The 22,683-nt window shown below is 27.6% G+C and overlaps 2 protein-coding genes across 7 annotated transcripts; both read left to right on the top strand.

The window, feature by feature from the left end:
* Positions 1 to 2,067: 2,067 nt before the first annotated feature.
* On the top strand, positions 2,068 to 10,584 carry LOC114168389 (uncharacterized). Of its 3 annotated transcripts, none has more exons than XM_028053178.2 (14): positions 2,069 to 2,534; positions 3,732 to 3,864; positions 6,213 to 6,382; positions 6,660 to 6,753; positions 7,211 to 7,289; positions 7,405 to 7,445; positions 7,740 to 7,792; positions 7,884 to 7,986; positions 8,248 to 8,346; positions 8,450 to 8,512; positions 8,824 to 9,045; positions 9,154 to 9,201; positions 10,068 to 10,124; positions 10,205 to 10,584. In XM_028053178.2, the coding sequence occupies exons 1-14, from the start codon at positions 2,164 to 2,166 to the stop codon at positions 10,289 to 10,291; spliced, it is 1,620 nt and encodes a 539-aa protein (XP_027908979.2). In that variant the 5' UTR covers positions 2,069 to 2,163; the 3' UTR covers positions 10,292 to 10,584. The 3 variants fall into 3 exon arrangements, with proteins under 3 accessions (XP_027908982.2, XP_027908979.2, XP_027908981.2); XM_028053180.2 differs by having other exon boundaries at positions 7,408 to 7,445; XM_028053181.2 differs by lacking the exon at positions 8,248 to 8,346 and having other exon boundaries at positions 2,068 to 2,534.
* Positions 10,585 to 14,796: 4,212 nt separating this feature from the next.
* On the top strand, positions 14,797 to 22,128 carry LOC114169928 (uncharacterized). 4 transcript variants are annotated; one of them, XM_028055331.2, is made up of 13 exons: positions 14,797 to 15,098; positions 15,506 to 15,617; positions 16,027 to 16,223; positions 19,103 to 19,181; positions 19,383 to 19,461; positions 19,981 to 20,027; positions 20,107 to 20,180; positions 20,400 to 20,502; positions 20,598 to 20,759; positions 20,844 to 21,020; positions 21,341 to 21,388; positions 21,607 to 21,663; positions 21,741 to 22,128. In XM_028055331.2, the coding sequence occupies exons 1-13, from the start codon at positions 14,824 to 14,826 to the stop codon at positions 21,825 to 21,827; spliced, it is 1,497 nt and encodes a 498-aa protein (XP_027911132.2). In that variant the 5' UTR covers positions 14,797 to 14,823; the 3' UTR covers positions 21,828 to 22,128. The 4 variants fall into 4 exon arrangements, with proteins under 4 accessions (XP_027911132.2, XP_085524917.1, XP_027911130.2 ...); XM_085668791.1 differs by having other exon boundaries at positions 19,984 to 20,027; XM_028055329.2 differs by having other exon boundaries at positions 21,607 to 22,128.
* Positions 22,129 to 22,683: the final 555 nt, after the last annotated feature.

Genomic DNA, 22,683 nt, shown 5'->3' on the forward strand with positions numbered 1-22,683 from the left:
ATGGAGGGGAAGAAGATGAGGTGGTTTGGGGTATGGTGGTCGAGGAATGCTGAGGTGGTGGCTAATGATGTGGTTGGATGATGGAGTGGTTGGGTGGTTATAAGCACTGGTGCTCGATTTTTTGAGAGGTGGATGACATCAGTTACGTAACCGGTGCCTTGATTTATAAAGGGATGACATCGGTTACGACAGCGGTGTCATGGTTTTTTTTTTTTTTTTACTTTTTTTAATCTTTTTAATTTTTTTAATTTTTTTTTAATTTTTTTTTAATTTTTTTTTAATTTTTTTTAAATTTTTTTAAACTTTATATAGCTTTTATTTAAAATTTAATTGTTTAACTTTCTTTTAAAATTTAATTGTATAATTTTTTACATTCATAAAAATTTAATTTTTTTATTTTAAAATTTTATATAATTTTAATATTTTTTTAATTCGTATTAATTAATTATAATTATTTTTATAACATTAAATTACAAAATCATTCTCTTTTTCCATCAAGAGTATTTTGGTAACTTTTTAATTCTATCAATTTTTACAATTTATTTTATCATTCACATCAATCAAATCTTTCATTAACTTTCATAAAATTTATCTCCAAATCCACTCATTCTATCCTCTAAATTCACTAAAAAAAAATACAAAAATCTATCCATCCAAATCTACATAAATTCATCTTCGCACTCTCTCGTATATCCATCCCGAACACACTCTAAGTTTTAAAATGGAAAAAAAGAAATGTTTATGTTGAACGCTGCAAGAGGTTTCTCTCTTCCACCTCTTGCTGTGCTGTAGCTAATTGTTTCTTTTGTTTTATCCTTTCAATCTGAAAAGAAAATGAAAGAAAAAAAAGGGACCACACTGCGGTTAGTAACAAAAACCTGACACATAGTTCTTCTTAATCTTAAATTATTCCTTATATCTATCACAAAAACAGAGTCAAAAACTGTGCATGAAGACAAATGCCATAAATACAAATTCTAGGTGAAGACAACTGCTATTAATTATAAGCAGTTTTTGAGTCAAAGATCAATCACCACAATTGCCTTCTCAATTTCCCCTTTAGCTTCCAAACCAAGTTAAATTAAGATTTTGGATTTGGTCTTTGCTCTTTGGTCCCCACATGCACCTCAAATATTCAACCTTACAAAATGTTCACATTCACACATACTTAACTCATATTCTTCATTTTTATATTTCTTACTTTATTATTAATGATCAAGACAAATAATAATTAGTCATTATATTTAAATATTAATTATTATTTTATGGATTAAATATATTTTTGATCTCTCAAGTTTCAGTGAATTTTAGAATTAGTCCCTCTTCGAAACTTTAGACCAATTTAGTCCTTCATGTTTAAAAATACATGAATTTAGTCCTTCTTACCAAATTTTGTTAGGTTTATTTGACATTTTAAACACATTCTATGATAATATTTGAGTTAACATTGAAGCGAAAATATGTCAAACGGTATAAACAATTTAAATAATATCATAAAATGCGCTTGAAACGTTAGATAAACTTAACAAAATTTGGTTAAAATGACTAAATTCACACATTTTTAAAGATGAAAGACTAAATTTGTCAAAATTTTTAAAAATGAACTAATTTCAAATTTCAGTGAAACTTGAGAGAGCAAAAACATATTTAACTCTTATTTTATAAATTAAAAAATATGAATAATCAAAATAATTTTTAAATTTGTTATTATAATGAATGGATATCAACACTAATTATCAAAATTTTAACTATAAAAAACATTGATTTCTATTTAATTTAATAATAAATGTTTAGTGATCAATTTAAAAAATAATTAAGTGACAAATCCAAAAATATGGTTAAAAAACTATTTAGTTACCGATATTTATAAATTATATCTAAATTGTTCAATATATTCATTATACTAATTAATTACTTTTTATCTTGGTGATTAAGAATCTGGTGTCTGTAGACGTGTTCACTCTTTTGTTTCTTCTACGTAATTACACTTTCATTATTAAACAAATCAAAGTGAAACAACCTGGAAAATCATGCAAGTAAACAAAAAAACACTTATAAAAGACCTTCATATTCATCCAACATTCCAAGGCTCCTTCAATTTTCTCATCAACATTCCAAGGGTTTTGCTTTCTCCCTCTGTAAAAAGTTTTGGAATTTGGATCGATGGCTGCTTCTGGTGCATCATTGGACCTGAATTGGCTTCTGGGGTTGCTTGGTTTGGGAGAAAAGGGAGCATCCATTTCTGATCATAGCATCAAAACATGGCTTCAGATATTGTTCTTCACACTTGTGATTGGATTCTGGTTTCTGTTGTATCACTTAGCAGAAGACACAGAAAGCAATCACAGTGTGAATGAGGTTGATGAGTTTGATGAATTCGACAACGTTTATGAGTTAGACCAGTACTTTCATGAGGAAGATTGCCACCGGACCACCGTGTCCGCTGGCGGTGATGGGAGGAGACACGGTGGCTGTGCCTTCTGTGGAAATTTCGCCACCACAAGGTGCTCTCGCTGCAAGTCTGCTAGATATTGGTAAGAACAGTCAAATGGTTTCATCTGTTTTTTATTTTTTTAATTAAATTTCAATATTATAATTTGTTTATTTATTTATTTATCATTTAATATCTCTCGATATGATGAATTCATTAAAGTTTGTTTAAAATATGTTTCGGCCATTTATCCTTTTAAATGTTCATTTTGTCTTTCATCATTAACTTTTGTTAACTTTGATGCAGTAATGGTTTTCAATTTTATTTTGAACTTTTTTAGTAAATTCAAGTCATAAATTTTCCAGTTAGGTTTAGATATATGGAACTTGTGGAACTCAATAAATAGTTGAATGAAAAATGACCAAAAGAAAATCACATATATGAAGTATAAAAAGTAAGTGGCATGATTAAGAACTAGAAAATTTGATATCAAATATTCTCTTATGTTATGATGTTGTAAGACTTATTTTTTAATGATGCTATTCTCAGCATTTTTATTATTATCATTATAATTTGTTTAAACATTAGATAACTTAAAAAAAGCCCCTTAAAACCGTGTTCTGAAATAAAAAAAAAATCACATTGTTTTGAAAAAAAAAACAACCTTAATTAAAAAATTGATAGTTAGATTAGATGATTGAATATTTTTTAGATTATATTTAAAATTAATTCTAATCCTCATAAAAATATGAAAATCTTTAGACTGGATAGATACACAAGAAATTAAACTATATATAAGATTTTTAACTAAAGATCACGTCACAATATCTTAGTTGCAGATTCAGCCATTTTAGTACAAAAAGTAGTTTAGTGATTAACAATTAAATTATATTGTAATTAATGAGGATGATTCTTGATTAGCAAGTTAGAGTTTGCAAATTTAACAATACATCCATAAAATCTTAAAATATTTATTTTTTCAATGAAATATGAACCAGGAAATTAAACAAAAAATGTAAATTGTTGGAAGTTCTACCCCAACTATAGATAAAATAATTTCATAATATATAAATGAGGTATAAACCTCATCTTACAAGTCGATTTTGTAAGGTTGAGTTAGGCTTAAAATTCACTCCTAACATGGGATCAGAACCAAGTTAAAATCTATCATAACGAAATTTTGTTGAACATTCTGTTTCACCTATTATCGGATCGTTAACAAACTACCCACTTCTAACATCAGTAATAATAAAGTTTTTATGAATCTGCTTCTAAAGTGATTATTTTATTGCTTTGTTAGCTCTATGAAATGCCAAATTATACATTGGAGATCAAGGCATAAATATGAATGCCATGAATCAAAGGTTGCAACAGATAAAACAGAAACAAGTGATAATGAAAGAAGCTCAAAGGTTGTTCAGAACTCTGAAATGGTAAGTTTTGTTTCAGAACTGTTTGTGTTTATTGTCAATTGTCAACGGCTGTGTTTGGTTGGATCGTTATATATAATATTCTTATAAATGCAACTTGAAACCACAGGTCACAAATAACATATCAAACTGTAAAATAATTAAAAAAGAGAGTTTATAAATAGATTAGAATTTTGTGTTAATATATTAATTCTTTTAAATATATTTTAAAATATTTATTGATATATTTTTGAAGAAATAATATTCTTATAAATGCAACTTGAAATCACAGGTAACAAATAACATATTAACGATATCAAAAGTTTAAAAAAGAATATAAATATGTATTCAATTTTTTTAATTACTATTGGAATTTTTCGTATTTCGTGAATTTTTTTTTACAAATTTGTCATAAAATTTTATAAAAAAACACTTTTTTATTATTTCTCTACAAATTTTAATTGATAGGTAATTTTTTCGTGAATAATTATTTTTTATAAAATTATTAAATTGGTAATAATTTACAAAATTTTCTGTAAAATATTTTAAAAAAAATAAAAAACAAATTCTTACAAATCATTATTACTAACAAAATTTACAAATATTTTCAAAAACAATTGATCGGAAATATGTATTTTTTTAATAGTAAATAATAATTATTTTTTACATAAATCATGCAAAATACCGGATGTAGTTATTATTAATATTTCAATATTCCTTTTTAGAAGTGTTTATGCCTTAAACGTGCAGAAATAATTAGAATGATTGGAAGTTAGAAAAAAAAAAAAAAAATCCTATCTTAATAGTATTTGTCATCTTCAATAATGTTAAATGATGAGTCAAGTACAAAAACTTTCATAATAATCTTCAACTTGCGTATTCCAGTATTAGTAATTTAGTCGGTATAAGGAAAAAAGCAATTCAACCAAATGACTTGTTTAAAATAAAAATGAGTAGAATGCATACATCACCATAAAGGTAGAAATAATACACAAAAAATGACAAAGTGGAAGAATAAAATAAAAAGTGGTTAATTCATTTGATTGTATATATCTATTTATTTTTTTATAATTTAGTATTGGACATTTTATATATCTATAATATAAGTATGTTTTATAAAAAAGTAGCAATTATTTGAAACCGACCATGTGAAAAATGTAAGAAAAGAAAATTGAATTGTGTAGCAAAACTTTTGGTAATATTTCTAGTGAAAAATCATCCTTTGATTAAAATTAGGCACAATTTTAAGTAATCATATTCACTCTCAATATAATTTTTCAAATATAATTCAAATGACTCTTCTTAAAGGTGGATCACTCTTAATGCAATTCAACGAGTAAAGAAAACTTTATAATTGATAAAATTTTGATTAAGGAGTTTTTTCTTGTATATCCAAAAGCCTTACATTCTAAGAGTCAAACTTCACCTTACATAGTTTTTTAAAGTTGAAGTAAACATAAACCTATGTATATCATAGTCCTGTTGTTCTAAGTTCAAAACTTGAGTTAGATATAATCTTACTTATTAACACAATATCATAATCATTTAGAATTTCGTTCCTCGGAGTGTAGAAATTCAATTTTATTTTTTCATTCTGTGAACCTTTTTTTTATGGATTTTGTATAAAAAATATAATAAATGAGTTTTGTGTGAGTTTTTCTATAAATTTTTAAAATTTCATGAAATATTTTAATTTTTTTAATAAAATATTAAAAATTCTAATAAAGAAAATCTTTTCTACAAACTCTACCGTCCATTATATATATTTGCATGAAATCTCAGACATGGAAATATGATTAAAATAAAATATATATAAATAAAATTTATAAACCACCTTTTATAACAATATCTATGATGTATGTATCATTGAAGCATCTGAAATCTTTTCAAGTTCACCGGCAAGATATTTTTGTGCCAGGAGATTTAGTGAAATTTTGTTGAATTTGGATTTTCTGCTGGGTTTTGTTGGACTGTTGTTCTACTGTACCTTTACAATATATTGATTACCATTCGTTTTGACGTTTTAAAATATAATAAAAAGATATTTAAAATATTAATACAATGTATTTTTAATGCTCAACAGACGATAACACGAAAAAATCAATAAAGAATCTGGACTTCAATTTTATTATCACCAACTATTGAATGGTTATGAACTTATCAAAATGAGTAATTTCAAAGTCAAGTTGCTAAAGGGGTGTTGGAGATCCAACATGGTAGAGATATAACTAAAATCAAGCATATAAATAGGTAAACTCACTTCATAGTGTTTAGCTAGACTTAATCCCAATTTCTAACTTGTAATATATAAAATAATATCCATTTTATCTTTGATTAAGAATGTTATTGCTAATTAATAAGAGTTCTGTCAGGAGAGTGCCTCTAATGCTTCCACTGTTGAAGATGGAGTTCTGTGGAGTCCAGAATCAGATATGGCAGTGGAAGTTTCTAGTAATAACCATGTTAACAATTTGCATGGCTGCAAAGTATGTGATAAGCCAAGTACCACAAGATGTTCACGATGCAAAGCTGTGCAATACTGGTTAGTCTTAAACTTTCCAATTTTTAACTCACTGTAATGCCATTAGTAATTACTTTAATTAATTCTGTGATGTTTTTGATTCTAAAATCATCATATGAAGAACTCAGATAACTGTTTATTAGAGAATGTCTAACATTTTCAAACACATACAGAATTTAACAGTTCTGATTCACCTGATTGCATGGATGCAGGACAACTGTTTACATTAATTCCAGTTCCAGCTTCATGCAGTTGCTGGGTTATCAGTTTTCTGTTTTTCCTTTCTTTTTCTTTTCAGCTCAGTGAAGTGCTTGATCATGGACTGGAAATGGCATAAAGTGGACTGCATTGCAAGGGTTGATTCAGCTCCAACACAAACACCCCACAGAGATGTAAATTTACTCCTTCAAGCCGACATGAAGATGTCAACTTAAGTGTTATAGAAAACAAAAATGATGGAGAAAGATGAATTTGGATTATCTGATAGAGTTTTTTATATCGTTTCTTTGTTAGATCTTCAAAATACATTGATAAATACTTACTTTAATGTTTTAAAATATATTAAAAAGATTTTTAAAACACCAACATCATTGGTGTATTTTAAATGCTTAGCATATGACAGCAAAAATAACCAACAAAGAATCTAGACTTGAGAAAGATTTATGAAGCTAAGAATTTGTTAGTGAAGAAAAAAAATATGAGAGATGGTGGTGGGGTTGGTCATATGAACTTGATTAACTGATTTTTCTCTGTCCAAGTTGTTAAAAGTGTCAAACCCTTAGTTTTTATACATATGAAATGGTAATGATGATGTTAGAGTTGATGATATTGTAGCCACTTTCCTCACAGGGTGGAATGCTGCAGAATTCATATGAAGAGGAAGATAATGTTCAATCACCTGGTCCTCTTTCTTTGGAGTGTCATCCAGGTTTAATTCCTTTCACCTTTTAAACTAACTTTTCTTCACTTTGCTAAGATTGATAGAAACATTTTCCAAAAGATTCATCGGTTGTTACTGTTGTGTCTTTATTTGGCTCTTGCAGCAGGAAGCACAAGCTTCAAGTCTCCAACTGAAGTATCAGAGGTACCATTGACACAATTGTGGAAAAATAACAATATAAACTCTTACTCTCTTTCTGCCACACTTTCTCCTATAAGGTGAGATTAATGCCAAGTGCCAGTAAATATGCAACTCTGATTCTGCATTTAACCCTGTTTAGATAAATTTCTTTATAGACTTTTTAAGGAGAAAAACAAAAATGAATGTGAAAATTATTTTCTTTCATGAATTCCAACCTTAGAAGAAAGTGTGCTTGAAAGAAAGTGTAAATGAGTGTCTGAAATGATTCGTTGTGACAAAATGTATGTTATAATGAAGGATCCTTCCAACAAAGCGTTATTATATCTTGAAGATGAAGTAGCAAAGTCTAGGTAAATTTGTTTCATTCCTTCTTGATGTCTGTTGTGATTTACTTGTATGAAAACATCAAACTTAGTCTTTGCTTTTGTTGGCTATTGTAAGGAATGAGACTTCATTATTACAATCAGAACTTGATGAGTGGAAGAATCTAGCAAAGTTTGAGAGAGAAAAATTTCAAAGCCTCAAAAGACAATCAAACTACCAGGTAACTAATGAATTTGGATTCTGTACTGGGTTTTTCTATATTGTTTCTCTGCTGTGCCTCCAAACTATACTGATTGTGACTGGTTTTAAAGTTTTAAAATACCAAAGCAGTGTGTAGTATTTTTAATGCTCAGCAGATAACAGTCTGAAAAACTCAATAGAGAAACTGGACTCGTCATAATAAGTGACATGTTCCAAGAAAATTGAGCATTGTCCAAGCACTTGAGGCATTTTAGGACTTCATTCTTTTGCCCTTTTACAGTTGCTTGTGTTGAAGAAGGAAAAAGAATCAATATCAGATGCTGAAAAGAAAGCTTACCAAGTGATTCATAGTTTATACAAAAGGCTAAACCACTTGCAGGTCTTGGATTTGACCAATTCAGTTTTCAGTTTCGAGTACTCGATAGTTGTGCATTTTATTTTTTCTGTATCAATCTATTTGTGTTAATTTAACTACCACACAGAATGCAGTGCAAGAAAGCAATGTAGAGAAGAGACAGCTTGAAGAACATGTACAATGTTTAGAGGTCTGTTTTCTTTCTTTCTTTTTGTATTGATCTTTTTGAAATGTTTCAACCAATATAACTTAGATGCAGTTCCTTAAACATTTTTGGGTGCTTCTTTGATCAGAATTGAAGTTGTATTTCATTAAATATGAACATAGATTTACTAAGATGAAACTGCAATTTTGATTGGAGAATTGTACCAAAACACTTAAGAAATTGTACCTATGTTTTATCCTCTTGCTATTTCCTTATCTGTAGTTTTCATTGACGGATGAATGAAAGTTACATGTCTTGGTTCAGAAATATTGCTCATAGTTATTGTTTATGTATAGAGTGAATGTGCTGACTTGAAGAAAGTACTGCAAGAAGAGCATAAACGTGCTCAACGTCTTACAGTGGAATCTGGCAAGAGTCATGAAGCTGCAAAAATAGCCATGAAAGAAGTTGAAGCAGTAAGACAAGAGATACAAGAAGAGAGAGAGCATTACCAACATCTTAAGGAGAATTTTCGCAGAGATCTTATATTTGCTGAATCTAGAGCTGCAATTGCTGAGGTACTTATTGATATGTCAATTCTTCCATTTGTTGGTTCCAAATCAAAGCTTTTTATTTAGGTGGAGATTCTCTGGATGTTATACTTTTCACTACTGGTTTGTTCTCAGGAAAAACTCAGTGATCTTTATAGGAAAATCAGAACGTCAGATTATAAGGTAAAAATCTCGTTAGCTTTGCATTATGTGTGTTTCTTTGCCCTATTGGCTTGCCTATTACACACCTTAGCATAGCCTATCATAACATAAAGGAGGTGTTTTAGTTAATCATGTTCATTGTTGAATCATGTTCAAGTAGACTCAAAGCTTTATAGGTTTTCCTCTGTCTCAATTTTAAATGAATGTGATTGAGTCTGCAATTAGATTGGCATCAATAATGTTGAAAAAGAAACCAAGTAATTAACTTGAAATTGAAACAGGTTTTTTAGAAAAATTACATAAATGAACATATTTGAAAAAAGTTACGAAAATGGGTAAGTTATGCCAAGGTGGCACGACTTCATTGTGAGAAGTCGTGACAAGGTGGTACGACTTTAGTTCAAAGCATTTTTAAAGTTGAAGTAGTGGCATGGTGAGACGACTTTAATTCAAAGTATTTTAAGCTGAAATTGTATCACCTTGGCACGACTTCTACTGAAATTGAACTAAAGTCGTGTTATCTTGACACGATTTCAATTTAAAATGCACTAAACTAAAGTTATGTCACCTTGCATGACTTCAGCATACAAATGCTTTGCACTAAAGTCTTAGTGTCACCCTGTCACGACTTTTTTCAATGAAGTCATGTCAAAGTGACACAACTTTCTCATCCGAATTTTTTTTCAAATCTACCCATTTCAGTAGTTTATCAAAACAATTGCACCACAATGATGCTTCTGCCTGAAACTGGTTTAGAATTTGGCCAGAAGATTAAAAAGAGAGAAAGAATTTACAAAAGTGTATGTCCTCTGTTTTTAGCATGGCTATATCTAAAACTCTTCTAGACCTTCCTTTCTAAGCTAAAAGTCATCTCTGATTTAATGTAGATTTGTTCTGTATGCCTCTCCAATGACAAGGACTTGGCCTTTGGATGTGGACACATGGTGAGTTTTTCTAAACTGTTCTTCCTTTTTGTTATTCACATTTACACATGATCGCTATCAAGTAATCAATTCTTCTGCAGACTTGCAGAGACTGTGGATCAAAGTTATCAAGGTGTCCTATATGCCGGGAACAGATCACAAACTACATCAAGCTGTTTCCTGGTTGAAAAAGTTTGTATGCTCATATAGTATTTTCTGTGTGCTCCAAATATATATAATAATCCTGTAACAAAGTTTTTCACCTGTTACATTCCCTTTCACATATAGTTCCTCATGTCTTCTTTTATCCCAGACAAAAAGGAACATGTATATAATGATGTTTTCAACTGACCCTTCAATGTAGAAAGTGCAAACGTTGTCTTGAACAAACACCTATGTATTCCACATTTCCACTGCAAGAACTTTACATAGTCGAAGTGAATTTTTTATCTGAATAAATGTGTAATCCCTAGTCTGCAGAGTTTTCTGATCCTGTTGCTACTGCTTTTGTTACCTACGAGTTGAATAAGTTTTGTATATTTAGCTAATAACTATAAACCATTGGTTAATTTAATCGTGCCATTGATATTAACCATTCAAAATGAAAGACAATGTTTTTTTGTCTTCTATTGTAAATAAGCATAGAGATATTGTAAAAATTCATTCAGAGAGAAAACATAGGATTCTAATTCTGTAGAATGCACATTTGTGAGACAAACAATTAAAAAAAAAGTTCTTTTCTTAACTAGGATTATTCAAAGTTGGATACTTGTGCTTTGTATAGTTATATTTCTACACATGTTACCCGTTTGTAAGGTATATAAATCTTTTGTGTGGAACTAAAATTATTGGATGATTCGATGTGAATTTTAAACTTAAGTTAATCCAACAAAATTGATTATACATCCACTTAAATATATTATAAAAAGATTAGTTCCTAAATTATTAAACGATTTTGATTTTATTTTTTTTTAAGATTTGTTTTATCTAGATATTCATTCTTTTAAAATTCATGGATATGAATATAAGTTGTTTTTATTTCATCATGGTACTATGTGAGAGATATATATGAACAATAACATATAAAAGAATATAAATATCTTCTATATATAAAGTTCAATAAAGAAGAGATTCATAACTTTTATAATTAATGTTTCACCAACTTTTGTGTAATTCAACTTCCTTCACACAACATATGTGAGAAACACTCTTGTAGAGAAAATTAGACAAAAGGTGTGACCACATACATGTGATTGTGTTCATGTGACTATGAGAAGCACATTCATGCATTAAACTACACATGTTCAATCAAACACATGAAGGTGGAAAACATACTCATTTTAATAATTGCACTAAAAATCTTTACCTACTAATGTAGTTGTGCAATAAGTATTTGAGAAGTATAGTTACATAGAAATTTATACCAAAGATTCGACCATATAAATTGTATCAAACGTATATGTAAGATGCATGTACTTATAGCAAATTGCATTACAAAATGCTTTTAGGGTTTTGGATTTACTTGTAGACAAAAAATATTTTTCTTATTTATAATTTTTTCCCTCTCTCTCTCTATATATATATGATTTAAGAGAAAGTGATTTTTTATTTATTTGTATAGTTGGATTTTTTTTTTGACGATATCCAATTGTAATTGTGAAATATTTATATGAGAAATTAAAATATGTCTAGCTAAAAAGGGAAACTTTTAACTCTTATTGCTAAAATTATTATTCTACGTAAGAGAATAATAAAAAGAATGTTACGTAAAATATAAGTCGAATATAAGTTTCAATCAAGAGTGTTTCATTTTCAACTATACTGAATTTCGTGAACAATTAGAAAATTTCTCGGAAATTATTATAACAGCGTTTGAACACAGAACATACGTATTCAAAAGTCGTCGTGCATGATTAATTTACTTCTAGATCCTTCGTTTACCATGACCAATAAAGGTGGTTGACCAAAAAACTTTAGAAGAATAAAAATAATTAAGTTTATAACATAGAAATAAATATGATATTTTTCAGAATATTATTTCTTACCAAAAATTTACAATTTCAATAATATTATGCAACTTTTAATTATTTGTATGACATTAACATTTTTTTCACCAATAACACTCTAAATTTTTTAAATGATTTTAATACCTTTTTTGTTAGAAATAGAATATTTTTTTGTTTATTTGTAATGTAAACTATGCTACTTTATACATACAATATTAAAAACAGTTAATATACTTCTCAACAATTTAAAAGAATTGATAGAAAATCAGAAAAACTATTTAGAAGAATCTACATAAAATACATACAAGAAAAATTTACATGCGAGAGAATTTTACAAGATGAAGTTATATTGTATAAACTCTTTGTATGCAAAGGGAGAGTATAAAACTCATAAAAGACAAGTTTGAAAATGGAAAAAAAAAATAGTAGTAAAGAAAATTAATTAATGAAAAGTTCATGTAATGACTTAATTTTTATATAAATATAAATATAAATATAAATATTATTTGTGACAACTTTCAATGATCAATTTTTTCAAAACTAATATTGTACCTTTTCCTTATTGGTCAAGTGACTATATACTTTTCTTGTAGAAAAAAAGTTGTTATATCATAGTCGTTTAAAAAGGACTGACAGTGACAACTAGATGTAGGACTGTCACAATTTCTAGTGTAAAAAATAAGCATATATTTTTATAACTATTTTAATTATATTTTTCAACTAAATAATTTATATTTTAATAACACAAAAATAAAATTTTTAATGCAATTTATTTTAAAACTGTTTTTATAATTTTCTTAAAACTATATTATTATAGTGTGATAGAAATGTGGATAGGTGTTTGTTTATTTGAGATTTTATTTTGTTTTAATTGTATGTTTTCACCTTTTAATATAAAAATGTTACTTTTATGCTTCTTAAAAGCTTATATACTTTACACGACGTTTTTTTTTAATTTTCCAGTATAAATATCTAAAAAAAAATTAAAAGTGAATTTCATTATCTTTAATTTTATTTTTTAACTAAAAATTTATTTAGGTTGAATATGCTTTTATTCTTTAAAATTTGACACGAAATAAATTAGATTAAATATATTTGTAGTCTCTAAATTTGGATACTAAATTAGAATTTTATCATGTCCCAAACTTTAGTATAATTTAATCTTCAAACTTTAAAAATAATATATACACTCCTTATAATTTAATTGCATTAATTTCTTTTGAAGAGTTAAGTGATGTTTCAAGTTTAGGTTTGAATTATGTATACCATTTAACAGAGTCTAATTCAACTGCTAGTCTATAACACAATATAACACATCTTGAGTTAAAATTTGGGACAAAATATATTAAACCCAATTTATTTTTATGATTATACTTTAACCTGCACCTGTATTTACTTTTTATTATTTTAAACATTAATTAAATTTTTATAATGAAAAAAAATACAAAAAAAAAGTGTTATTTTGTGAGATTCAAACATAAAAAGGTATACATTAGATACTTGAGATTGAGAATTAAATATTATCATGTAAAAGTTTGAAAATAATAAATAAAAATTGAATATCGATTCTCACCTTGTTCATTTCTATCACCAATAAATAAAGTTATAATGAAATGAATATTTCTTAATTTGTTCCGGTTTGGGAGTTGCATATCAAATAAAGAATTTTTGATAAAGTTGAAGAAGAATTAGTGACACAACAGTTAAATTTAGGACAAAAGTTGGGTCACTCACGAAAAAGATTAAGGTGAACAAGTTTAATAGTATTCATATTCTAAGTATCTTACCTTTTCAATTTGTAGAACTCAATCTTCTTCATGCACGACCCAATATTTATCCTAAGTTTGATTTTTTTATTCACCAACTATTAAACTTTGTAAAAAATTTTCATTTGATATATATAACACATTAAATTGAAATTAACTCAAAAATATTCATTTCATTGTAATTTTTTTTATTAGTAATAGACTATTTTAAACCAAACTTAGTAGTCCAACGTAAATTAATGGATTTATGTCGTATATTTTTCATGTAACATAAATTTACGTGTTCTAAAATAACATCACACTTAAGACGGAGATAAAAGTCCCAAAATAACTAACATAAAAAAAAACTTTCACTGTATTAATGTATAGACGAAGACCAAAAATATTCAATTTGAAAAATCAAACATCATCCAATGCAAATAATAAAAAACCTTCCCATTAAAATTAGGACGAAATTAGATATATAATCCAAGGACGAGTTTACTTGACATAATTATATATAGGAATTGTTTCGTTATTTTATTTTAGATGCAAAATTGACATAATTCAGAAACTATTCCACCATTGTACTTCAAAAATCATATTAAAATAATTTATTTTAATGAATCACCCCTAATCATCCTCATAAGAGGCACCTATCGAGAGTATTAACAAAACATGAGTTAGGTCAACGGTTAACATTGCCATAGTTATTGCTTTCAATATTTTCTATTGACCGGTTCTCCTCTAATCACCCTTCAACTATTTTTTTATTATTAAGTTTCCCTTTAAATAATAATAGCAACTATCACGGAAGAAGACATTGGAATTTCCATGAACATGTCTGACAATATCGATATTAATAAATAAATAATTTAATACTATATATTCAGATATGCTGAAGAACTATATATAATCATCATTTAAACTCTTGCACATAATCCAACAGTGGAAAATAAAACATTCGTGATGAATGTTTATGGGGTAACCTTGACTCAAAATTGTGTTCTTATGATCGTAGTGTTGGTGATATTACCCTTCCTAGGGTTGCTTTTCTGGCTAGAAAACAAGTTATCCAATAACAACAGTTCCAGTGAGGAGAATGATTTGAAAGAACATGTGCAGATCAGTGATGACAGAAACAACTACATATTCTCTGAACACAGTGCTTGCTCCTTCTGTGCCAGATTAATAAGCAACACCACAGTTTCAACATGCTCACGCTGCAAAACTGCCATATATTGGTAATAATAAACCCTCAATTTTTCGTTCACCCTTTTTTGCTTTCTGCTTTTTACATTCATTCAATTACAAAACACACTGTTGCAAACATTTGTTCAATCACAAAGCCACCAGCAGAATCAGTTTTCCATCTGATACACCTCAGAAAGCTGAAAAAAAAAATAAAAAACAATACAACACTTAGTAGCATTTGTCGGCAGAAAGTTCTGTTGCAGCTTTGTGATAAGATTCAGCACAAAATATAGAAACCATTGAATCGTTATTCAACTCCCACCATATTGTGTTCCATTCCCTTACACTAACTCAATTATTTTTCATTTGTTTCTATATATATATATAGATAGATAGATATAAGTTTCAATATTTTGATTGGTTTTGATGGATTTCATTGTTTTGTTGTTGTTATCAGCTCAAAAACATGCAATTTTAAGCACTGGAGGCTTTTCCATAGATATGAATGTGTTGAGATTGAAGGGTCAGAAGATCAACAAGAATCACCTTCTCATGAATGTCTTATCATGGTGCTTCTGCTTAATTATTTTCAGTCCATGTTATCATATATATATATATGTTCAAGTTGACATCAATTTCCTCTTGATGCTTGCTGTATGATATAGAAATTATAAAGAAAATATCAGAAGTTGTGGAGTGAATCTAAAGAAACCCTACCAAAAAAATATTGGAGGGGAATGATTGGTTTGATTATGAAATTATAAATATGTTGTCATGCTGTAATTATTTTTGTATAATTCTTAGATAACCATGTTACAAGTACAAAGTATATGTATTCAGAAAAACCTGGTCAAACATATTCAGTGGAGTCTCTCTTTCAACCATGTCAGATCTCAAAAATCTGAGATTTTTGTTCCAATATGATTTTGACCAATAACATGTTATATTCTGAGTGCTTGAGATTTTAACTATGAGCAGGAAAAACACTCATCAAATGAAGTTGAAGAGAGAATATATGAAGAAGAAGATGTTTACTATATTGAAGGAGGAGAAAAAAGTGATGAAAGATCATTGATGTGTGGAAATAATGGCATTGTGAATAATAATGAAGGGTGTGCAGTGTGTGGAAATCCAAGTTCTAAAGTGTGTTCAAGATGCAAAGCCATAAAATATTGGTAAGTTTCTTACTGTCTAACCCTACTCTAAAGTCAACCTAACCAAAACATCTCAAGTCAATGCTTTGTTTTCATGTTTTTTTTTTTTTTTAATTTAATGTTTCATTAATTCCTCAATGAGTTTAATATATGATGCATATCTTTCTTTTCTACACAAATATATATATATATATATATATATATATATATATATATATATATAATATTCATGCCACATTTCAATGTTATTTAACAAATGTTTTAACACCAAGTCTTAATATATATTTTTAGTGCAAGTTAGTTTGGAAACTCACAAGTGTAAAGAAAGTTGTGTAAAATAGTAATAAAAGAATTTAGATAGATTATCCTATGTGTTACTTTTATAATTGAAATTTTATTTTAATTTACATGTTAAGTCTTTGAATTAATTAAAGAATTATATCATGGGGTGAAATTTTCAATTCCCACTAGAGAACAGGAAAAAGAAGTGAGATATAGTGTATCTATGTTGATCTCCTAAAATAATCATGTACTCATTTTTTTTTTCAATGTTACATAAAAGATACAATATTCGATTGAATTATTCTTTAATTAAAAATTACTATTACTGCTATGATTTTGGAACTTATTGCTAAAGTGTAAGGTTAGTTAGAAAAGTTGATTCTTTATAATTATTTTCTTAAATGATAACACAAAAATCTAAAGTCAAGGATTTTGACTAAGTTGTTAAACGAGTAAAATAGTAATGTAAAAGTCAATTTTTGTTTTAGGAAGAAGCTTATTTTTCCACTTGTATTTGGTTATTTTAAATCCCTTATTGTTTAACAATTGAAAACTTATAACTCGTACCTTTTTAACATAAAATTGGTTTATGGGTTTTCAAATCAAATTATAAATTTGGTTCCAAATTATTCCTAACTTTTTGAATTAATATATATATATATATATATATATATATATATATATATATATATATTATTTCATTGTTTAAATATACAATTTTTGTGTTTACGCGTCATTTGTTAAAATTATACTTAATTGAGTTTGTTCATCGTCGAGATAGCTATTGAAAAGAATATTAATAAACATAATAATGAAATTTGACTCTTACAGTATTATAGTAAACATTAGATATCATTTTCATAAATCTTTTTATTAATGTAACTTGGTATTAAAATTCAAGTTTTGATAAAAAATAAAATAAAAACAGTAATGAGATTTAATCAGTATAAAGGATCATTTTTAAATCTATGAAAAAACATTCTCTTTCTCACATCACATCGTTAATTAATCAGTCTTAATTAAGGTAATATCAATGTTACGAAGTTTGTAAATTTGTATCTTCATTTATCATAATATAATTCTAAAGTTAACACATCTTTAATTAATCATCTAAATTAGGTGTATTTCGATATTTGACTTTCCTAAAAATAACTCTAACCATGTCAAATTGATAAAAAGAAATCTCTGTTTATGAGTAATTGCAACATTAGACATTTTCTTGTTCTAGAAATAATGCAAACTATTATTCCAAAACACTTGACTCTTACACAATTTACCATATATATATGAATATGAAAACGTCAAAATGAAGATATTTTAAATGCAAACACTAAACAAGTTGTAACAACAATCCAAATACATGAACAAAGATGTCATGTCAAAGAATTTCTTCAAAGATTTTCATGAGTCTTTTTCTTTTTAATTTATTTGTTATGTGTTTAGTATAAAAAAGTTGCATATAAATCAACTACCTTTTTTTCTTACATTTTTAATCAAATTAAAATCATTTTATATATAAATTTAAATACTTATTATAAAAGGAAAAGTAATTTGTGATACATGAGAATATGCAATTAGATAAAATGTAAACACTTTTATATTATCAAAGTATGCTAATTATCCTTCTCTTTTGGATTTTTTTAAAATTAAATGATGACATATTTTAAAAACACCACAACCAAACAATTCGTGTAAATAAAACAAAAAAAACACATTCTTAATACTTATTTAGATATTATTATTTTTTCAAAACTAATGAGATACTTTTTAAAATAAATTTACTATATTATTTCAGTACACTCAAAAGTGGTAAATGTTAAGAGTTTAGATTAAAAATAATTTAATTAATTTTTTTTACCTTGGATATTATGATTTTTTCTTAAAAAAAAACTCTAACGATACAATTTCTTATTACTAAAAAAAATTCATATTTCATGTCAATTTTTTTTTGAAATTTCTTTTTCAAGAAATACTTACAAATTTGTTGTGAAAAAAATTTGCAGAAAATTGCTGCCAATTTTTTTGTAAAATATTTTGTATAAAACATTTTTTGCAACAAATTTTGTAAGAAATACTTACGAATTTTATAATTTTGTAGGAAATAATTTTCCACGAAGGAATTACCAACCAATTAAACTTCTTAGAAAAAATAAAAGGAAAAGGTCTTTTCTTACCAATTATTTTAACAAATTTAGAAGAAAATTTCTATGAAATTTTTTAATAATGTCCGTGAATTTGAGATCGAAGCATTTTCTCACTCATTCTATATTCTAAATTAATACACACACATACAAATTATTTTATTATTCAACTTCTTTATCCTAAGTCATGTCATCCACTCAAATGCCAACATGTTGGCACTATTTGTAGTTTACTTCAGTTTGTGGTTTAGTTTTTAATATATGACCTAGCTTTGGTCAACATGATTCACCATTTGTTTTATTGAATATTAGCAACCATCGTATTCGAACAATTGATGATGTGTGTGAAATCATCTTGAGTAGTTTGACTTTGATTCGAAAATTCAATAAATTTATGATACATAACTTCTTTTCTCTAAAAGATTTACTGGGTTATTTTGTTTACAGCTTCAACATTTTTACTGTTATCTTTTTCAGCTCAAGAACATGCCAACATTTCGATTGGAGATCAGGGCATAAACTTCAATGTCTTGTTGAGATGGAAAATTCAAATCAGGTAGCTAGGTCAATCATTCAAGAAAGAATTGCTAATTAATAATTATTTGATTCTCATCAAATCCTAGAAACCAATTAGAAAACTGAATTTGTTCATTTTAAAGGTACAAACATTCCATTCCACATCTGTCAAATTATGAAAATATAATTAATATCTAAGTTAAGAATGTTAAAGTTTATAATTCTAGTTTTCTCTTCACAGGTTGTAAATCATGCGAATTCATATGAAGTGGAAGATGATGTCCATTCATCTAGTCCTCTTTGCTTGGAGTTTTACTCAGGTCTCTAACATATTATTCATTTGATTTGGTTCCATTCCAATTTTCTGTTAATTCATCTGAAAAACTTAACCAGGATTATAGCCAGGTGTTGTTGGGTTATATATATATATATATATATATATATATATATATATATATATATATATATATATATATATATTTTATGTATATGATATGGTTATTGAGAGATTGTGGTTCTATATATATGACATTTTGAAATCACCTTAACTCCAAAACTTTAAGGCAATGGTGTTATGTGATCAGTCACTTCAGTGACACTTTTTTTGTGTTATGGTTATTGAAAGATTGTGGTCGGCATATATATGATATTGGTCTTACACATATAAAGCATTTGACACCACTTTTACACCAAAACCTTAAGACAATGGTGTTATGAGTCTTTATTCTTATATAATGTTTAACTTTGTCTATTTTATCTGATGTGAGACTTTTTTTGACTCATACTTGGACTATTTCCAACAAGTGTGTATTATGTCATTGTTTGGTTGATATTTGCAGCAGGAAACACGAGTTCTAGGGCCCTGATTCCAACTTCTTTGTCTCAGGTATGATTAGCAATTGAACTTTAATGTGTGAAAAGTAAAATGATTATTTTGTGATCTCACATCTTCCATTGTAATGCAGGAAGCAACCAAGAATCCCCAGAAGGAGGTTGAAGAACAATTGAGAAGCCTAAAAGAAGAATTGAAAAAGATCAAGTACAGTTGTAGCAGTAGTTATATGAAATCTCAATTATCGTTTTCACCCTTTTTTATACTTCCAATATTTTTTCTTAATAGAATTGTAGAAAGAAGTTGGACAGGAATTTCATTTTGTTGACTCTTATATTTTTGTCTTAGTTCAAAGTTGTACATTTGAATTCAACATGGTTAGTGAAACTGATAAACTGATGAAAAATGTTTTATGGTTTTTGTCAGAGAAGAGAACAAATGGTTACGATCAGAGCGTGACGAATGGGAAGTGAGAACAAGGAATTCTATAGATAGACTTTACAGCTTCAGGAAAGAAAATGAACACCAGGTGAATACATCATGAGAATCCAAATTTGAAGTGGGGTTGTGCAATTTGCAGTAAAATTTTGATGATTTCATCATTTATTTTTTCTCCATTTTCAGCTTTTCATTTTGAAGCATGAGAATGAATTGATGTCAAATGCTGAGAAGCAAGCCACTCAAATGGTTAACGGTTTATCTCAAAGGGTACACTGCTTGCAGATTGCAGTGGAAAGTGGAGTTAAAGAGAGGAAAAAACAAGAAGAATATATACATATGCTGCAGGTAATCTTCATAGTACTAATTAATTGTTTGAAGGAAAATTAGAGTGTAATTATTCTAAGGTTCTTTGCAATTGTAAATCTGCAGAAGGAATGTGCTAAGGTTAAGATAGAGCTACAAGAAGAAAAGAAAAATGTCAAAAAGCTTACATTAGAGTTTGAGAAGACTAAATTTCCTGTGAGAGTAACAGAAGACACAAGGCAGAAGTTAGTCAATGCTTCCACTGAAATTGCAACCGTTAAATCCAATGTTGCTGGTGCTGAGGTATTTGTTTCTGTGTTATTCTATGTCGATAATTTAAGTGTGAGTCTAAGTCTCACATTGAATAAAATTAAGAAAGTGGAACATCGTATAAGAACGAAGATCCATAAATCTATTGTCTTAAGGTTTTGGATTAACAGTGGTGTCAATACCTTATATGATTGATTTTAGGTCTCACTGGTGTTATATTTTCCCAGTGAACCTCTTCCTAAACAATGATTTTGTTCCATTATATTATATATTATATTATATATATATATATATATATATTTTCTACTTATTTTTGCATGGATATTAAGAGGTTTTAAATTTCTTGTTTATAGGTGTCGCAGCCAATTAGTTTAAGCAGAAACCTATCCTCTACAAGACAGGTAACTAGAGAAAGAAATTGAATTTATAATAACAATAGAATTTGTTTTCTTCGTATATAGAACATTCATCATCACCTTCTTCGTACAAGAATTATTCACCACCTTGTAACTTATTTCATGGTACTTCTCGTACCAATTTAATATAATGATAAGAAACATTGTGTCATGGAAGAAGCTTACTGAAGAGAAGTGAAGTTATTTGTGAACTGATTATGTAGGGTTGTTCGATTTGCCTAACCAATGAGAAGAACATGGCCTTTGGTTGTGGACACATGGTAAACTCAGAAAAACACTACCATTTTTCCATGTTTTATTTACATGCTATGATGGTTGGTAAATGGTTCAAATGCAGACATGTTTGGAGTGTGGATCAAAAATTCGCAAGTGCCATATATGTCGAATGAAGATTACGAATCGTATCAGGTTGTTTCTTGATTAATTGAGGGAAGAGTTATAGCAGGCCATTTATGCCATCACGTGTGTTTCTGTAACAACATTAAAGACACATGTTTTTCTTTTCACTTCGGCTACATATGTTTTGCAATAATAGCAAATCTTGACTTAGATTTTACAATGACAGTCAAGATTATTGATAAATAAAGGTCATTTGACCATGTGTATATTATATGTGCTCTGTGTGAATATATCAAATTCTGTGGACAGTAATATTTTGTTGATATGATTTTTGAACAGCAAAGCGGGTGACAAAAGTTAATTAAATGAGATATTCTCATCGGCATCATTATAGATTTCTATTCTTTAAATGGTTAAATATGTTTTTGGTCTTTTAACTTTAAGTGAATTTTGGAATTAGTCCATTTCGAAACTTTAGATCAATTTAGTCATTTATTTTTCGAGATACGTGTATTTATTCATTTTAATCAAATTTTGTTAAGTTTATTTGACATTTCATAATAGTATTTGATTTAATATTAAAGCAAAAATATCTCAAACAGTATGAACAACTCAAATACAAATTTGAATACGAAATATCAAATAAACCTAACAAAATTTGATTAAAAAGACTAAATCTACATATTTCGAAAGATGGAGGACTAAATTGGTTCAAAGTTTTGAAATAGACTAATTCTAAAATTTACTGAAAGTTAAGGGACCAAAAACATATTTAACCCTTCTTTAAAATATCAAAATTTATACCAAATAGGAAAATCATATTTTAACTCTCATAATTTGACTTCTATTTTGTACTTCCCTATGTAATTTAGTGTAGAATATCGATTAATGTATCACAATTTTTTTTCTTTTGAAAAAATCAATATTCAATATTAAGTCAC

The sequence above is a fragment of the Vigna unguiculata genome, chromosome 11, assembly GCF_037176805.1.
Source record: "Vigna unguiculata cultivar grain cowpea cultivar isolate G323 ecotype 2 chromosome 11, ASM3717680v1, whole genome shotgun sequence".
NCBI classification, from domain to species: domain Eukaryota; kingdom Viridiplantae; phylum Streptophyta; class Magnoliopsida; order Fabales; family Fabaceae; genus Vigna; species Vigna unguiculata.

Coding starts and splice junctions, on each gene's coding strand:
- LOC114168389 (XM_028053178.2), top strand. CDS start 2,164: ATGGCTGCTTCTGGTGCATCATTGGACCTGAATTGGCTTCTGGGGTTG. Junction 7,987..8,247: donor AAAGACAATCAAACTACCAG/GTAACTAATGAA, acceptor GCCCTTTTACAG/TTGCTTGTGTTGAAGAAGGA. Junction 9,202..10,067: donor TCAGAACGTCAGATTATAAG/GTAAAAATCTCG, acceptor GATTTAATGTAG/ATTTGTTCTGTATGCCTCTC.
- LOC114169928 (XM_028055329.2), top strand. CDS start 14,824: ATGAATGTTTATGGGGTAACCTTGACTCAAAATTGTGTTCTTATGATC. Junction 15,099..15,505: donor TGCAAAACTGCCATATATTG/GTAATAATAAAC, acceptor TGTTGTTATCAG/CTCAAAAACATGCAATTTTA. Junction 20,028..20,106: donor TTCCAACTTCTTTGTCTCAG/GTATGATTAGCA, acceptor ATTGTAATGCAG/GAAGCAACCAAGAATCCCCA.